The sequence below is a fragment of the Phaethon aethereus genome, assembly GCF_964289735.1.
Source record: "Phaethon aethereus genome assembly, chromosome: 9".
Taxonomy (NCBI): domain Eukaryota; kingdom Metazoa; phylum Chordata; class Aves; order Phaethontiformes; family Phaethontidae; genus Phaethon; species Phaethon aethereus.
This window is the reverse complement of record NC_138585.1, coordinates 7,078,696-7,098,914: the sequence shown is the minus strand read 5'-3', so window position 1 is coordinate 7,098,914 and position 20,219 is coordinate 7,078,696. Positions and strand designations below refer to the sequence as shown.

General features: G+C 37.3%; 1 protein-coding gene across 1 annotated transcript in view; it reads right to left on the bottom strand.

Annotated features, from left to right (window-relative positions):
* Positions 1–20,219, bottom strand: part of CLSTN2 (calsyntenin 2) — a gene marked incomplete at its 3' end in the record, with an annotated part of 384,651 nt that overhangs the window by 69,957 nt on the left and 294,475 nt on the right. The window contains exons 3-5 of the mRNA XM_082003800.1: positions 14,693–14,888; positions 12,725–12,933; positions 7,228–7,377 (exon numbers count right to left, since the gene is read on the bottom strand). Of these exons, the coding sequence (XP_081859926.1) occupies positions 7,228–7,377; positions 12,725–12,933; positions 14,693–14,888 (555 nt within the window). The remainder of the gene's footprint in view (positions 1–7,227; positions 7,378–12,724; positions 12,934–14,692; positions 14,889–20,219) is intronic.

Here is a 20,219-nt window from a genome sequence, read left to right as displayed (position 1 = left end):
AGGGCTGCTGGTCTCTAGCTCAGCCACAGCTCTGGCTATAGGGTCCCTTTATCCAGACGTCAACCCATGGACTGGCTCCCTGGTTCGACAGGCTGGCCTCGTCACTATGGACCTGCCCAGTGACCTGATCCTAATTCATTTATGGTTTGACTTCCTGGGACCTGCCTCCTCACCATGAACACCCCTGAGGATCTGGGCTCTTGGCTGAACGTGGCCACCAAACTCTGAGTCTGCCCTGCTAGTCTCAGTTGGGTGAGGGGTTGGCCCTTGGTGATGAAGGCTTTGCCAGGTCTGTTATTGCAATTGGTCCTGGCTTGCCTTCCTTTAGGGAGTAGCCCTGCGCTTGCTGCTCCTTTACACCAGGTTTAGAAGCGGTTAGAGACTTCTAATGTTTTCAGAAAGACAAACTACAGCAAAAAGATATCATTATGGGAAGAGCTTCCTAGTTATCCTGGAGGACAAGGGCTGTGACTAGTGTTTGGATCCTGGTAGTCCAAGGGATTTCTCTACTGAGGAGAACGCAAAGAGCTTCTCAAATTCCAGAAGACAGACTCTGAAACACTACATGGACTAGTTACTAAAATCAATTGACTTGAGGATGTCAAAACTTGTATGGAAAGCCTGCAATTTTTAAGCCCATGGTGCAAGAATATGTGGAAGTTTTTACATGCAGAGGGAAAAAAAAAATTTTTTTTTTTCATATCATATCATAGGGAAAAGCTTCAAACCTAACTAGGTATCCTGTGGTGCTTTAACTTTTGAACAGAGGAAATGTTAATGGAACTGCCAGCTGTCAGCTACATCTCAGAAGTAAGAAATATCTCAATGAAACTATAATTGCCCCAGTGGAAATCTTGCAGTGAAAATTTAAAAAACGGAAGGAGGTGGGTTTTTTGTAGTTGTAAATGCAGAAACGGAGTGAACTTCCACAGAGATCTATGGAAATAGGAATCTAGTTAAACAGGTCTAAAATGAACGGTTAACTTTCCATCCAGTTAAGATGGAAAAGACAGGCTTTAGTATTTCATACATTTATGTATATATGTAACATATGTACAGAACTGCCTAAAGAGTGGGCAATAATGGGTTACTCTGAAAAAGTAAAGTTCATAGTACACAGGGAAGTAATTAGTAAAGATTCCTGTGAATCTGCCTTGGGATTGTTATTTGATATTTCCATTAACAGTCTTGGCACAAAACCAGGACTATGTTAATTACTTCTCCTAGTGACAAAACTGGAAGGCAATTCTACACTGGAAGTCAATATAGAAAGAGAATATCCCAAGCACAGAATAAGATGACCTTGAGAACTGATGCTATAGAAATACTGCCTTGTAGTAACAATACGAAGTGCCAGGTCATGCTCAGGAATTTCAGCAAACTGGTGAGTCATCACTGAAAAATGACACGTGGAAAAAGAGATGATTCCATTAAGTCAAAAACAGGATGTCCATGAGCCACCAGTCTGATATAACCAGACAAAAGAAAGGTAGTCTTCGAATACATAAAGCACTGTGTTTCCAGTAAGAAGCTATGGTAAAAAGAAACACGTGAAAACACCTTACCTGGAGTGTTCAGGAAAGATGTATTTAGCTGTAATACCTACACAGAATTTGCTGAGGAAAGGAGAGCGTATCTTAAAAGTTAGATTGAAACAGGTATGACTGCTTTCTCTAAATAGGTCTGGTAGTCAAACAAAAGAAAAAATAATGCTGATACAAGTACATAAACAAGTATAAATGTATGTAAACTTTCAGCTCAAAAATCAAATGTACTCAGAAGTTCAATTATTTTTCAAATGTCTGAAATGGGTATTTGAAGAGTGGGTATTCTACTAAAATGGTGTCATTCAAGGTCATAGCTGAGTGTGAGCATTTCGTTATGATTACCTTGTTTTAAGGCTGTATGGCTAATGCATGGACAACAGCTCCAAGACTAGACTGGCATAAAGGCTCCCTGCTTTGCAATAAATTTCATTTTTAAAAATATGGGTAAATATCTTATAGCTAAGACAACAGAAGCAGTGCATTTTAAACTGCTAGGTATGTGCACAGAAGAATAGAAATTGATTTATATTTACTGCAGAAAATATTTGGGCCTTTAAAATTGTTCCTGAAGACTAGGAATATTATTCTCATGAGCAAAGTTTCTGTACTTGACCACCCTCCTCCAAATAACCAATTGCTTTAGTAATCATATAGCTCCTTGTTAAAAGCATTGACAGCTCAAAAGCCAATACAGTTTTGGTTTTCCTCTGTAATTGGATTTTACTAGAAAGCCCACATGAATACCATTCTAAAATCACTCAGCATCTACTGCAAATAGCACCTATGAAATATGTTGACTCAGAAGTGATCTAACTTCTCTCTGCTACTAAAAAAGAAGGTCCTGACCTTCTCTGAATAAAAGAAAGATTATATTTCAGCAGGAAAAGCAAGCTGATCTGACCTGTACACGGCCTCTGAATGACTACTGAACATTAAAGAGGAGTGCCTTGTGGTGGTAGCAAAGCCCTAGGTCACCTTAGTGAGCCCTACATGCCTTAAAAAAAGTAACATGCAATATCTTTGATACATTAACTACTCTTATTAAATATTTTCATAGTCAATTATGTAAATAAAAGAAGAGAAGTTTTTGTTTCAAAACTATTTTTTAAGCAAACACAAAGTGGAAAGTCATTGAAATCCTGTTTTCTAATCAGAGTCCTAATTCCATCTTAAACTGGAGGTTAAGCAAGCCTTGCTTATGGAAGGGACATGTTAAATTTGAGAGAAAAAAATTAAGTCTTCTTTGGTCAGAGGAGACAATGTGACGTTTAATTTTTGGACTGTTGTCTTTGCTACATACTTATCTCCCCAAGAAACACATTCAACCTTCCCTGTTTGTTTCAGAAAAGGCAGAGTCCTCTGGTACTTTATTGGGGTATTCAGCTGAATGGTTTAGTGGAGCTTTTTTGTTTTATGTCTTGATAATTGCTTCCTGTCTGATGTCAATTGTATTTTAGGGAACAACCTGACTTTTGGTTTAATTGTCAATAGTTGAGCAGACCTCTAGCAGTCTCAAAACATATTTCAAGTTTTTGGGAAGATGCCCTTCATTTTTTGAGGCTAAACTCCTCTCTATTTTCTCCCTATGTAGTACATCATTCACCAGAGAGCTTGGTACAGGAATAACTGTTTTCAACTTTCTGCTATCTTGCATCTTTCAGCACATTGTTTTATATCTTACTTCTATTTGTTATCCCACAAGGGGGGGACAGCAACTTCAGTTTTATGAAGACTGTTCCTAAAAGTAGCAGAAATGAGAAAAGACAATATTATGGTACCATAAATGAGCTACAGGAAAGATGGTCTAGGCTATGGGTTTTTGACTCTTATTTCATCTCATGTTTTTAATGAAAACGCTATATGGATATTTAGTACTGTGTGGCCACAAGTCTCTCTACCCTCCTTTAAATAAGGCAGAAGTAACCTCACAGAAATCAGTATTTGTGACATTAAAACTACTGTAGTGAAAAGGACTATACTGGAATTGAATCTGCTAGAAAAAGTATAGTGTCTGCTCTGTGTCCATAGAACCGAAACAAAGGCAGATCCCTGGAGGAATCGCCAGAATATCCCCAGGGAATGTGCTGAAGATAATAGGGTATTTTTTACTATGGAAACCCACTAACTCTGTTTAAAAAAAAAAAAAAAAAAAAAGAAAACAGAAATAACTTCAACTGCAAATCTAGCCATTATCATGTCAGAAATACTATCATCTAGCTTTTCTTTATAATGCAGTCTCTTTACTTACCTGGCAGTACATGATCACTCCATTGTTTGAAAAACATGGAAGTTAACAGAGAGCATGAAGAGAATTTGTAGCATGGCTATAAAAGTCAGTTGACAAAACTCACTCATGAGAATATCCAGTTAAAATAACTGATTAGGAATTAATTCAGTCCATTGATTTACATTTTTAGCTTGCTTAGGATACTAATAACATTTCAGAGTGGTCTGCTCAGAATGGTTTCATGTCAGTTTGGGTCAAGTTTGTTTCTCAAGTAGCCTCTTAATAGAGTGGAGCCTTGTTGTGTGCTGAAAATGTCTGTGTGGGAATGCTTGCCGATTGTATATAAATGTCCGTCTTCAAAGAGTAGGGAAGTAGCTCCTAGATTTAATGAAGACTTAAATGGTATTAGCCTAGGGGAATATTGTTTAAAGGATAGCACCTTGTCTTGTTGAGTCTTATTTGCTATGCTATAGGTGTCAGTCATGGAGTTGGCCTGTAGAATCAGGAATAATTTTGTACTTCTTTTTACATAAACCTATTCTTCCCTGTCCCACCCCCGCAAAACGGAGGTTATTTGAAAGGAATCTGCATTGAAATTTATTGCACTGAAATTTTTAACGCTGAACTTGCATTAGCCTACTACAACCTCTATTCATGATAGTCACAGAAAAAACAGCACAATATTTCAGATTACTAAAGCCAGTAACTTTTAAGACCTAACTGCCAGTACCATAAATTGAAATTCCAAGTATTTATTTGTTCAAGCTAACACTGAAGAACAAGAAAAAAAATAATATATTGTATTTTGTCAACTTCTATATTATAACCAAAGGCTGAGAATATTAATCTTTTCTGTCAAGCAAAGCGTTATTGTACCTCCCTTAGTCATCCAATCTTTTCAAATATATCATTATTTCAAAAAAGATGGAGCATACCTGCCAGCTGTCTCTTTGTGGGGAGGTCACAGAGTGACAGACACAGGGAAGAAGGAACACTATAAATATCCTCCATTTGCAGTCTCCGCATTTCCTCTTTAGATACTGGAAATATTATTAGTGAGTTTTCCTTATTTGGTTTCTTTTTCTCCTAGCAACAGTTAATTTTTACAGATATTGGCTCAAAGTGGAAAACAACTTCTATGTGATTATCTTCACCTTTAAAAACAAGTAGGCATTAAAAAAATCTCATCAAGAGAAATGTAGAAATTTCTGCAAGTATTATATTGCAGCTTATTTTCAAATTATAATTAATGACTTAGTAATTAAGAAAAAGTAATATCTATGCAATTGTTTAATTAAAGACCTTGTATTCTGAGTGGGCAAACAGTATCCATGTGCACTTTGTGCCATTTAACCTGGAGACATGCCAATGAAGTGAAGCAGTCACCTGTTTGACAGCTGGAAAGGTACAATTCCATATGGATGGCATGGAATATGCTAGAACAGAACGTATTAAGCTATTAAATATTTTAACCTTGCCTATGATAAAGGCCCATCATAAAAGTTTATCAGATAGAATCACAGAATCATTTAGGTTGGAAAATACCTGTAAGATCATCGAGTCCAACCATTGACCTAGCACTGCCAAGTCCACCACTAAACCATGCCCCTAAGCACCACATCTACATGTCTTTTAAATACCTATCAGAATGGAGAAAGAATATTTGTGCCAAATTGTCACAGAAAGAAACAAAAAGCCCAAATTCAAGCATAATGAATGCTATCAAAGCATATCCTTTCCTATCTGAGATGCTTTAGACAAGCTGCTTTAAACTTTCTTATGTGTTGCATTCCTTTTTTAAGAGTTGTTGCTTTATAATATGCTGTTTTCTCTGTATTGTCTCACTATCACACTAAAAATAACAAGCTGGCAGCCTCTCAAATACCTAGTGTTAACCAAACCATCAGTCACATACAGCTCTGACTTCTAGAAGAGAAGAAAATAAATTTTGCACACATAAAATAACAATAGCTGAATTCCAGCTTTTCATTAAAAACTTATACACCTTGTAAACACTTCAGATAATCTAAGATGAGCAAAGCATCAAAAAAACCCAAACCAAGCTTGAGGTTGTTTCTATTACTTTTATTGGCTACCTGGTGTCTATACCCACCTGATGGGACCAGCAATAAAAATTTGTCCTATAATTGATGCTTGAACTATGAAATAAGTATAACAATATTGGGCAATATAAGCACCAGTAAAAATTATTCAATCAATAAAATACCTAAATGGAAATAATATGGAAATGTAAAGAAATCAACAATTACACCCATTTTAATACAAATTCCAAGCTAGAATTTGGGAGTATTTAATTTGAGACGACTCCATAAAATAGAAACGGGACTTTTCTACAGTGTAAAGAGACCATATTGGTTTTATAGAATAAATCGTGGGGTTTTGAGTAATAATATCAGTTAGAAAATGTGGAAATAGTTCATAGGTATTCTGTTTTCTTTAAATAAAAATGTTCTTTAAAATACTCGGGTGGGGAACTAGCACATTCCTGAAAAATTAAAATGTACTTCTGCTCTAAGTAACAACTCTGAAAACGGAATCATGACATTAAACACTTATTTCATTACAAGGTCCTCTAGACCAGGGCTTCTCATTTTACAAAGAAAACAATTTTTCCTTCTAAATGTCAGCCGCATATACCTTCAAGTACAACAGCCAAACTGATTTTTTCCTTCTCAATAATTCTCTCTAAAAATTACAATTATGAAGGTCAGCTTAGTTCTGAATGTCATCTGCATAATGTGGTTACATCCAGTTGGCTTGTCCCTAATCCAGCCCTTATTTTCATCTTAATTCCTTGTAATTTGTGACATATCTATCTTCCTAGTACATCACCAGCTGGGTTTCTCTCCATTTCAGACAGAGTAGACCGTAGATCCTTAAAACCTTTTTAGAAAATAAAGTCCTACTGAAATGTCTCAATATGAAGACAGTAATCAGGATAAAAAAATACCTTTCACTCCCACTGCCAGTTGAGCATGCCTTGGCTCATGCATGCATGTACATGAACGCCAATTCTGTACCTGGAACAAGATAATCTGAACTCTGGCACGCATGGGAAAAATACCTTGTCATGGTGGCTTCGAAAGTTTAATTTAAAGGAGTAGTAGGAGTAAGGCAAATCAGAAGCACTTTTTTAACCTTTCAGTATATTCAGATTGAATCATAAGATAGCTTATTAGAATAGAAATTTGTCTAATTTTTTTCCTAATCTGTTCTTTGTTCTGACTAGATAAGAAACATGGCAAATGTAAACAAACATGGGATTTTTATCAACATTAACAGGCTTGGAATGAACTAAGCATAAGAAACAGCAACAGTTTTCTATACCCCTGCAACAAGCACCCTAGTTTCCTTACTGTGAGATGGAGGAAAAACGCCAAAAGAAAAGAGATTTAAACAAAAAATTAAAATATATGAACTATTAAACCTTACCTTGCCAGCCTGGTTTACACACTGGTTTGACATTAACTCGTACTACGACATCTTCTGTTGCATGCTTTTGCCCACAGTCGAAAGCTGTTACCATTATCTCATACTGATGCTGTTTATCATAGTTCAGTTTCTCGGTGTTTCTGATGTTACCTATAGATTCAATATAACATTCAGAAATTACTTCCTGGCTAAGCGTATACGGACTGTAACATTTGGGTCCTTGTTAATCAAGTTCCTTGTGACCAGAAAGCTCTTTGAAGCACATGGGACATCCACAGATAAGACAGTTAAGAGGAATGGGAAGTATTTTCTGTCAATCCAGTAGACAAGTTCTTAGGCAAATATAAGATGCTAGGGATATAATATGGGCATGTCTATATTAGAAAACACCTGCTCAACAACACTTTCTAACATAAGACTAATTAGCAGTTACATCTTGAAATGTAAGGCATGAGTAGGTGAAACCTCATCTTCCCAGAATACACTGCTTTAACGTGGCAGCCACATTCCTGAGATCCAGTGCCGAACATCTCCCCAGGCTAAGTAACTTCCTTTTTTCCCTGAAAGCTATTACCCTTTAGGCGAGAGAGATTTTTAGCCCTTTAACACCCTTCCCTGGGTTTTAAAAATAGGAAGAACCCCAGAATCACCTTCTAAATTAGAGTGCTTAGCACTATTTGATATGACAGCACAGAGTTATCACATGGAAAATAACATTCAGCAACAACAGACATCATCTGCTGAACCTGACACATATATAAAGGTGACAAATTACCTGTTTTGGGAACAAAGACATTACAACTTTCACAAGGAAAGATCTTTCCCAGAGTACTTCCTGAAGGACTGGAAGATTACCGTACAGAATGTATATTTTAGTAATTAAGGAGTTCAGCATTTTGATACTGTCCATTCCCACTGATACGCACTTCTTGCTCAGATTGAAACTTAAGACTGTTTAATATAATTCACACTTTTGCTCAGGGCTCTTTTTTATACCATCACTTTCTATGAGAATGATTGTTCTAGAATTCAAGAAACAAACTTACTGTGGATCAGCACTACATATAACTGCTTTTAAGCATGGATCTGCAAATTTAAATTGTTTGGGCGAAATTTGGAATGGAGAGCACCCAAATCCTTGAATTTAGTCAAATACAGTGATCTGATTCCCATAGGTGCTGGTCAAAGTATCTGTCATTAGGCATGCTGGCATTGTTTTGGGTTTTGGGTGTGAGTTTTGGTGGGGTTTTTTTCATTCAAATGAGTGAGGTGAAAGCAGACAAATGAAACTTCTTAAGTATATCTTTCACTAAACTTCCATAGTTTGACAAGTAAAAATTGTTAGCAGGTGTCTGTCTCTGACACGCACACCTTATCTTGTCAGAGCCCAACACTTTTCTGGCTACTACTACATTAAAGCCAACTTTAGCAGTTTAACTGAAACTGATGCAAAACTTTTCAGGTCAGGCCTGAAGGAAGGATGCTTTAGCAATTATCATCATTTTCTGGTTCAAAACCTTTAGTTTAAATAGACCCTTACATTTGCAGCTATAAATCAGGCCCAGTACCCCATTTTCTATTGACTTCAAGTCTTTACACCTCCCTTCCTGAGCAGGGCACAGAGGGGGACCAGCCCTATCACTATTTTTATGTCTCAAATGGAGAAGTAGAATGACCAGCTGAAGACTGATATGGAAACAGTACTACGTCCTACAGCTTCCTTGGTGTTCTCTCTCAGGCACCTCACCTTGCCAGGCATTTTCAAGTCTGCCATGCAGATAGCTCTTTCCATCACAAGAGCAACTGCAATAACGATATCAACTGCTTCATTATTTTGGAGTTAGTGATTGGCAAAACAATTTAATCTACCCATTTTACTATCTCGACTTGCTTGATTAGTAGCTGCCTAAGAGGATTTAATGAAAAACTACACTGTATGTTTAATTATTCATTTAATATCTGCTCAGCTGTCCTTTCGTTTCTGCACTATATTATTTCTTACATGAATCTTCATACTTCCCTATTTGTTCTCCTTGGTATTATTTTAATCCATGATCAGCAGAGAGAATACTCAAGAAACCAAAATTGTCTGAATTTACATTAGCAGACTGCTAGAATTTGCGTGGCACGTTAACTGTCCTCCAAGATTTATCAATCATTACAACATATTTTAATCCCACTAAATTTATCTTCCAAGATTTGTATTTAATTAGGGTCTTTTAAGATTTGGACTAGAAAGATTCTGACTATTAGGTGTTATTCTGGAAGGTCATTGGTCTGTCTTGCAGATGTTACCCAATAGCTTATTGATTTCATAATTATCCTATTTTTCTGTTACCTCTGATGCTTTACGCTTCTTTGTTATTTTACAATTTAATCAATATGATTAAAAAGTAGACACAGAAGGGAAGCACTATAAATAGAGACTAATTAAAGTTTTAGAGAGAGTAGACTGAAAATTTAAATTTATATCTCACCCATAAACAAAAAGGTAATCAATAACATTAAAAAAAGAAAATTTAAAGGGAGAAGTACTTTTCTACACAGTTCACAATTTTTTTCAGTCTTTCTAAATCTATGCCTTCTCCTGGAAATACACACAACTATAACAGATTTAAAACCCCCAAAACAGATATGTGATAACAGGAATATAACAAATCCTGCCTGAGGACACACACATTTACACCTCTCTCTCTTCAGAGTCAGTTTTGGGGATAATTTGATACAGACTTCCCTCTTTTATGGCTGTCTTTCATCTTATTTAGGAGCAGTTCACAAGAATGGGGAAAGACTTGACTAATTTATTATGGCAGTTCCCCCTTAAATGTCATACTTACTTCCTGTGTGTATAAGAAGTATAAAACTGAACCTCCTAACTCTTACAAGAGATGAGGGCTAGCGTTGTTACATGAGTGGCCTCTGACTTCAGTCTGCTCGTAGGAGTGGCAGCTCAGCATTCCCAGCTGCCAAGAGCCAGCATGAACTGTATTTGGCCATAAGTCAACTGAAGGATTAGAATTGCCTCTTGTCAAAAAGGTGCACTTTTCAGTGATAATGGAAAGAAATTGTGGTTTAATACATATCACGTGCAAATACTTAACTGTAAAGTTTCTCTACTTTTCTGGCAAGTTGAAGTTTCCATAGCTCCTAACATAGATCTCAGTGCTGTAAAGGATGAGCTTGTGAGATTCTGTCCACATGTATTTTCTAAGATATGTAATTTGATAGAACCGGCACTGACTGGACAGATAAGTCAGTAACTCATCTTCATGCTGAACAATCTGAACGTGTATTTGTGAAGTGCTTCCCAATGGTGGGCGGCAAATACTGTTATCCCCATTTCAGAGATGAGAGTAGGTCAGAGCCATGACAGAATCTGTATCTATATCTGAATCCTCTGATCATCTGACCATGACCCCTGACAAATGAAGGCAGAAAATTTATAAGAATGTTGCTCTGCTGGCGTTACAACAGATCTGTGCATTGTGGTTTAATTTTTCTGTTAAAAATTTAAAAAAACCTGAAAAAAGCCTACACAATATTGATACGATAACTGACTTGATGATTTGGATTCTCTGCTAAGACAACTAGACTAAACTGCATGCAAAAGTCTCTTAAAACATACTACATCCTGTACCTTTTAGTCCCAGTTCTTTGCACAGCAAAGCATAAATTTGTCCTTTGCCTTTACGTGATTGTATTTTATGACCAAGAGTTCATTACCCTCCAAGTTAGGCTCATCATATACAAGAGTCAATTTTCTTAGTGATATGGCTTCATAACACAACGTAATTTTCTTCACAAAGAAATTACATACCAAGGGTCAAAGTTGCCAAACATAAATGGGAAGCTTTATATTACCTACCTTTAGGTACCCAATTTACAAAGATCTACAAGAACTACACCAGAGCTAAATGCTGTCTCTTGTGCCAGTGCTGGGTGCCTAGCAACCTGTGCCTCGCACAATCTGGTGATGTGAAGTAGACCATGCACTGCTACAGTCTGGAGGGTTCTCTCTTCCTTTCTGCAAATATTCCCCAACACGTAATATAATTTTTGAAGATAACAAAATGCTCCCTGGATTGATCTAGATATGAGAAATAAGTTTTGTCTAAAAAGACAATGATCTGCCAAAAGAAAAAGCTGATGGAATAGCATGTTCATCTTTCTAAAGGTCTGTGTTTGTGGTTAGTTTCATAGGTTGGTGGTGAAAAAAATTCACCATCTGGGACTGATAATGGCATGCTTTCCTCACACCCCCCCTACTTTTGGGGCCCTCTGCAGTATTTAGATTTGATTCTAAGCATCTGATTAAATATCCTTTCTGGGCAATGAAATTCCAAACTTAGGTTACTGAAAAGCAGAAAAAAAATCATAACTTGCAGAAGACACAAGAGCCTAGATTTGTCTTTCACAACGGGTTAAAAAAACCCTATAAACAAAATCCTAATTAGCACGATATTAACAGTCTCAGGCATTTCATACATCTATTTTAATCAGTTTTATTGGTAAGAAAAATGGGCAAAATGCCAAAGAATTTGCACCAGAGAAAGTTTATATCAGCTGGCACAGAGACACATTCTCAGCAGTGAAATGTGTTGGAACTAAGCACCGTATTTCTGTCACAAAATAAAAGTGCAACCATCTATTCTAACTCTGTCTCTAATCCCAGTGGGTTTAAGCAATTACCATTATCTTAAAAAATTGCAAATTAGACTGCAATCACTGTTGGTTGTGGCAGCACTGCTCTTTTAATGAGCAAATAGATCAAAAAATATTAATTGAATTAATGACTAAGAAACTGCAAATATTACAACTTTATACCAATTATTGACTGCAGGCTTAAAAGTTCTGTTTAAATCAACAATTTTCTCATTCCCTTTGCTGGAAAGCAGGTCCCAGGCACAGGAGAACAAAGATGTAACCAAGGATTCCTTAATACTACTTCTCCAAAGCATATTTTCTTCCATACTGCAGAATAATGGATCTGCTTCAGGAAGCACCACAAATGGATAGATCTGTGGACCCACATCCTGAAAGTTTTAACAATCAATAAACATATCCAGAATATTGTCAATTCTACATTTAGACTCTGCTCCAGAAATTTCAGAAGAATGGAACTAGCTACAAAGCAGTGAGTAAACCCTATGAGGTACGGCTATGCGCTGCATTAGGAAATGCCATCACTTGGATGGGAAAATAGATCTGAGACAATTAAAAGAATGGATTGAGTGACAGATAAACATATTGCTCATCTAATACTGGGGTTTTAATTTCCACAGTAAATTACTGTGGCAATTTCTGACCAAATCTTAGGTAAAAGTGATGGAATTTCCCAGTGCAACGGTTCCTTCATTCTCAGAGATGAGAACAGGATTACTCTTTTGAGTTAAAATTCAAGCCAGGTTATCAGCTGGTATCAATAAATGATTACACTGTCTACAGAAATGACTGCTCTCCATCCCAGAACTCACAGTTGCTCCTTCTCCATACTCACCATTTCTGTCAATGGCAAAAGGAACATCAGTTGTGACAATTTCATAATTGCAGATCTGGCTATACTGTGGGGAACAGTCCTCGTCTATGGCTTCTACCTGCAGTATGCTGTCATAGATCTTTCCCTCTGTCACGGTGGCCTTATAGACACTCTCCTTGAAAGTTGGTGAAAACTCATTGACATCCTTTACCTGGATATGGACCACTGCCCTAAAATAGGTAAAGATAAACATCAAAGAAAAAATTTAATTTATCATGACTCATCACCAACAGTTTGTTTTTAAAGCACTTGAAAAGTCTAACAAAACATATCTAGAAAACTGTGTAAACATCTGCTTAAAATGAGATATCGAATTTCTATGTTTAATTTGCCCAATTTAATATCTTGATGTGGCATTACACAAAAACCTGTTGCCACAGCTTGTAGGGAGAGGGCTTCATGGTGCACCCTATTAGAATTGGTCTGCTTCTTAAAAAGGACCCTAGCAGAAAGTCAGTCTTATCATTCCTGTGTAAAATGGGTTAATAAGCAAAAAAGAGCAAGAGAATGACAGTACTCTTACATTTTCACTACTTAAAAATGGTCAGTTTATGAACATTTTTTGATATTAAATAAGCTTCATCTTCTGTTGATTATAATTATCTAATGCTTTGATTAGTTACAACACTGTACATGTAAACCTTTAAGGGTCAAAAATAACATGCCTTTAGCTTTTAATGAGCTAACTCTAAAGGCCTGCCTTGAAAGGATTTGCTCTCTGTTTTGATAGGCAAGGTAACAGAGGGACAGAGAAGTGAAGGGACTTTCTAGATCAATGGCAGAGCTAGTAGTAAGGGTTGGGACCCCAGACAGACCAGCTTGGTGTGTGGTTTACTACACAAACCACTAGGAGAAAGTGTAACAAAGTCTGGTCTTGATGGGCCAGATGTCATTTGGTCAGGATTAGACCAAAATTTGCCAAAAGTGGAATGTACTAGCTTGTTACAGATATGTGAGGGGAAAACAAACAAACAAACAAACAAACCCACAAAAAAAACCAACAACAAAAAAAGGAAAACCTGTTTCTGTCACTTGATGCTTATTTGATATTGCAGGCTTCATTCTAAATGTGTATTCTTTTTACATATCCTGAAAAAATTCAGCATTCATTACAAGGCTAATTACATTTTTAATTGTCATGTGTCCTGGATGAGCGAAAGGAAAAATTATTACTATTAATCATTTATTTAAATGGCTCCCAGCGAAACAAACAATTTGTATGGCAGTTATACATCTACATGCGACTTAAATTCATCTTTAATGACAAATGGTCTGGAGCTTGGTTTCATGAATTGAAGGAGAAGAAAGGCACTGTGTCACTTAAGGTTACACAGGAACTGGCTCCACAGTAAAAAGTACCACGTAGTAACCTTCAATACCCCCCTCTTCAGAAGATTTGAATTCCTCTGAGACTCGCTGTCCAAAAGCTGAGGTCAGAAACACACTGTGCAAAGGCAACAACTGCTGCAGCTTAAATATATGCACATACTAAAAAAAAAAAAAAAAAAAAGAAGTGATTTCTGTTTTCTTACCATTTGAAATGAGGTGAACAGAAAGAAAAATCTATTTAGAATTTGTAAGTATCCATTAAAAGCTAGCTTCCATGTCCTGGATAGTCAATATACTTAACTTGAAAGCAAGAATGGAAAATTAAACCAAAACTGAGATGCATTTCTCTGCTTGAATAGGGAGAAAGCTTCAACTGAACTATTGCAGAATGGGTCAAATTGCAGGAGGTTAAAGAGAAAAATACATTCTAAAAGGAAAAAGGAATAAAAAGTGGATTGACTATTGCAACAATGTTTCATCTTGGTTTTATTTGCTTTCTACCTGACTACAATATAAAGAGGAGCCTTCCAATCTGATCTGTACTGTAGAACGAATGTATGCCAAAGCAAAAAAAAAAAAATTCTCCTCATTTTCACCCACTTGTGAGATTTCTTCCAGTTTGTTCCACCTGGTCCTGATCCACAGTCGTAGGCCTGGATGATGAATGTATATTCCTTCTGCAGTTCACAGTCAATAGGACTTTTTGCTTGAAGACGACCTTCTCCAGATGTCTTGTTTAGCACAACAGCTTCAAAGGGCATTTCTTGTCCATGGATTTTAAAAGCACAGATTTCACCTGTGAGAAATAGCATACAACAATTATAACCAGGGAGGCCTAAGTCTTACGTACTAGAGTGACACTGAAGAAGCTAGCACTCATTTGTATTTCACATGCTGTTACAGATGGGGAAAGTAAAGATTCAGGCATCGGTTTATAATACATCTAAATGGGCCGTCACGCTCATACAGCATGATGCCATGAGTGCAGCTCTGGTCACATACTTCCCTGTTCCTCAGTTATTACTAAAAGGTTTACTTAAAGCCCTAGGGACTATTCCCTACATATGGTCCCAACATCAATTTTGAGCTAAATTAAGATGACTGTATTTAGTTAAAAGAAAATAGCAGAAAGAAAATTAAAGAATATTTTAGAGGTGTTTTTTTCTAACTACTGCCGCTCCTTTCTTGAGCTGCCAGGTGGTAGCCGATGTTCAGATTCTTGCAGTTTAGTTTCCCAACAGTGAAAAAACTAATGATGCAAAACATGGGCACATTCAAAATATATCTTGCTTTATTTACAGACATATATCATCTTTGGAATAGAAGTAGTTGAAAGAACACAAACAAGTGTCCCTTTTGGACATTTCAGTCACCCACTCACATTCACATACTCATACATGAATGTCTTCTCGGCAGCAACTCACTCTGCCTTCCAAACTGCCTCCTAATACAATAGATCCATAGTTTCTCTCAGGGGGATACTATATAACAAGACAGACATAGCAAAGACTAAAAAAATTGATTTGGACACAAAATACAATGTAAAAAAAAAAAATCTTGCGAGAATATGAGACTGGAAGGGGGGGCAGGGAAAAACAACAACCCAGTTTCTGGTGATCCTTTTTTTAACCCTTCATACTGATGGCAAGGATATGCATAGTGAATCCATTTTTAGCCACTCCATAATCCAACTTTTAAAATTAAATACTTGTACAAAGACCAATGTGGCTTAAATATTTTTATGACACATTAAACACATGCTCTTTTATCAGCAAGTCAGTCTTGGGACATGCATTATAGATTCAAAGCTGTCTCCCACTCACATAATCCTTTTCCATTTATTTCCAATTTACAGTTGCAGCCTTTTGGAAATCTCCTTGCCAATCATATCTGAATCAACTGCCAAGTTCTAAATTAACTCTGAATCTATGCTCTCTAATTCAAGCCTGGCTCCCCTCTCTCTTTTTCTATTAGAATACACTGTTTATTTTTAAAGAAGAGAGTAGACAGTGACTTTATAAAAATGCCGGAGTTCATAATTCCTATTATGTGCGAGAAAGAAAAATTGGTTAGAGTGTGCGTGTTGGGGGAGGGCAGGGATTAGGTACACTCAGAGTATTAATACAGGTTCTTTAGGACATTCCCTCAACCACCACCACAAAAGTTTCCCTTGATTATAATGGGAGCTGAAGCTGAGCTTAGCTGTGTACACTGATATTTAGGTAGATGAATCCCACGCTTAACAATTGTAACCAATCCTATGAATGTCTTTACAGGATCAGTGCACGGTTGTTTTAGTAATTATGTGGCACTGGGAAAATACATTGGACATTTGCTTGCTCCAACCCCTGACTCAAGGGGCATGAAAGGGTGGTGTGGCTTCCCAAGACAGACAAAAGATGCGCTCTTTCCAGGCTCTCTCTCATTCATCCTCAATGAGCCCAAATATTTGGGCTATGGAAGAAGGAATGGATTTTACCCTGAGCATCAGACTCTAAAAAAGACTAATACTTTGCATATTCATAAAAGCAGTCTCCACAATGTTTATGAACTGTTGCATAGGAAACAAAGCAGAAGATGAAGAAAAGGCTGAAGTGAAGCAGATTGTTCAGCTTTGATCGTGGGCACTGATCACTGCGTTTGTATCTCAATGTCGTCACACATACCTTTGGAAAAAAATTATCCTAATTTCCCTGCAACTTCAAAACAAAACATGCATCTAAAACAATGCTGTGTATTTGAGGCTTTTTTTAATTAAAAATGAAAATAACAATGTAAATGTGGGAAATCTAATGGAAAAATACTATTTGTTATGTTCTATAACCGTGGCCTTCATAGTTTCTTAATAACAAAGTTTTCCTCAGATGCACAATCCACCAACAGAGATCATAACTTCAGTGTTTTGTGTTTATTATTTTATTGATCTACTGTTTGATTGTAAACAATACAGCATTTTCAGACATCCAGGCCTACTGTTCTTAAAAAACAGAAATAGCTCAAGGCATAAGAAAAGTTCTCTCAGCCTTAGTCTAAACATTACCTTTTTTTTCTCTCCAAATGCAGAGGCCTGATGCAAAGCAATCATAGGAGCAGCACATGTTCTAATTAGTTCTCAGCAAGTATTTTAGAAGTCTCTATATCCTGCTCCTATGCTAGATACTCCAGCTCTATATGTAATTCAATTTTGTCTTTTATATCCCCATTCACCAACGATAAAACACTGACAGCTGCAAGGATATGGGGAGATATTTGTAAATATATGGCAAGAAATGCCCCCCCCACTTCCAGATTCTGGCTACAGCAATGTACTTCTATGAAAACAACTGGATAGGTAGGAATTTTTTTCCAGAAGGATTCTACTACTGTTTGCAAAGAAATGAGTTACCACCTTTGAAAACTGAAAGGTCCACCTTTACACTGCGAGACACACCTATTTACAGATACATAGAACTACTCTACTACTAAGCATTACAAATAGTGTCTTTAAAATATAACAGTTTTTTCATTATTGAATAGAGTTACAGGGCTTTATTAAACCCAGCTGAGCTAACCCCAGACCTACCTGATGCCAAAGGGACTGGTGCCAAGATTACAATATTTACCGGGTTCTTAGATACATATTGTTATGTAACTCATTTGAGGAAAAGGAGACAAGGTCTGTCTCTTATTCAGGCCCACCATTTAAGTTGCAGAACCACCACGTTCAGGACCTTGGCACCACCAACCTTCCTTCTCCTTCGTAAGGTTGCAATAATTAGAGTGCAAATCGGGATACTGTTTTCCTCACAACAGACAACACAACAAAACATTAAGCTTTGTTCTTCATTTCATTTGAATGGGTTTGGGAACAGGTGCATATAGGATTTAGTGATCATAAAAATGGCTGTGGCAGTGAGTTGATAGCAACTGTGTCCAGAGTAGAAGGAAAATAACTCTTCTCCCACGGCTAGGATGTACATCCTGAGATTCTTCCAGTTGCTTCCTATTAAATGTTCTGGTTGCAGGGTTGAATGTTACTAGGAGTTGTTTAATTTTAATTTTTTAATTAAATTCTGGATGTTAATGTTTTCTCTTCAAATTATTCAGACTAGCATTAGCCATAACAACCTATAAATTTTGAATCCTGCATTATTTTGAGAGCTCTAGTAGAGATCCATACGTTACTACTGCAGGGATCGTAATCATATAATTTCCTCTGTAAAAATTATAATAGCCTGGAAAAAAAGCTATTGACAGTTTATGATTTCTGAAATATAACCAACAAATCCTGCCACTGCTTAGAAATTGCTAAAGACAATGTTTCATATTCAGCAACATTTACATGCAAGATTTAGTGATTATAAGTCTTAACCAGCAAAATTGTATTACACATTACTGCCTTTTATACGAAAAAGAAAACTCACGCTTCTTTCAGTAGAAAGAAAAATCCCCAATTTCACTGCTTTAACAACTACACATAATTTTTCACTTGAACTCAATTTCAGAAGTTATTAAAAAAATTGCATGCTTATTTTGCCTTTCATAGCTACCTTGCTATTTCTTCAGCCTTCATTACAACAAGAATACAGAAGACTTCAAGTGAAAAGTTGGGATCTCTGACATTTGATCATTTGCATCAACAGTTCTACGTGAATCAGCAATCATCAGATGTTTCATTTGGTTCTATGAGATTCAACAAGGCTCGGTGCCAGGTCCTGCACTTGGGTCACAACAAGCCCATGCAACGCTACAGGCTTGGGGAGGAGTGGCTGGAGAGCTGCCCGGTGGAAAGGGACCTGGGGGTGCTGGTTGACAGCCGGCTGAATATGAGCCGGCAGTGTGCCCAGGTGGCCAAGAAGGCCAACAGCGTCCTGGCCTGTATCAGAAACAGTGTGGCCAGCAGGAGCAGGGAAGTGCTCGTGCCCCTGTACTCGGCCCTGGTGAGGCCGCAGCTTAAATCCTGTGTTCGTTTTGGGCCTCTCACTACAAGAAAGACATCAATGTGCTGGAGAATGTCCAAAGAAGACCAACAATGCTGATGAAGGGTCTAGAGCACAGGCCTTATGAGGAGCAGATGAGGGAACTGGGGTTGTTTAGACTGGAGAAGAGGAGACTGAGGGGAGACCTTATCTACAACTCTCTACAACTACCTGAAAGGAGATTGTAGCAAGGTGGGCGTGGGTCTCTTCTCCCAAGTAACAAGTGATAGGACAAGAAGAAATGGCCTCAAGTTGCAGCAGAGGAGGTTTAAATTGGATATTAGGAAAAATTTCTTCACTGAAAGGGTTGTCCAGCATTGGAACAGGTTGCTCAGGGAAGTGGTTGAGTGACTATCCCTGGCAGTATTTAAAAAAGATGAGTTGTTTCCCACAAGTCCTATGAAATGATGCAGCTGCACGATACAGAGACGCTACAGAAATAGTTTATGGGTGACAAACGGATCACATCTCAGTCCACACAAAGTCCTTGTAAAAGCTCTGAATTGAAGCTTTTCTTATTGTTGTCTTGTACATTTTTGGTACCAGTAAATCAAACATGAAGCTCAAACCTGTAGGAAACCGGGTTTCATTAGTTCACTGCTGACAAAATTACTCATTTATATTCACATCCTGTTCTGATTTTGTTACTCTCTAGCCTTTTATTATATTTATACATGTGCTCTTCTCAGATGAGCGAATCAACATAGCTGATCATTTATTTAGAATAAAGGTTGCGGTTTTATACTTCCTGAGGTAAGCACGATGTCCCTGAAAGGTCCCAAAGTGCCTAAGAATCAAAGCCGCGTGATCACATGCAAATCCACTCACACTTTAGAAGAGACAAATAGTCTGTTCAGGAAAGATGCATCTTGAGTTTCAATTCAAAGAACAGAGACAGGAACACCATGACCAAGGCATCACTGTGACCTCTGAAGATGTGCATATGAATGACAATGATACTGTTTTTTTTCTTACGTGTGTCCTTCAAGAACTTGATTCAGCTACATGGGTCCATCATGGCACAGCAGAGGTTTCGGACAACAGCCAGTAATGAATCTTCTTCATACACTACATGGCATAACTAGGCTTCCAAGAAATTTATAAAACATATAAATTTGCTTATGGGTATGACTTTCCTTTTGCTGTAACTAAAGTTTTTAAATCCCTCT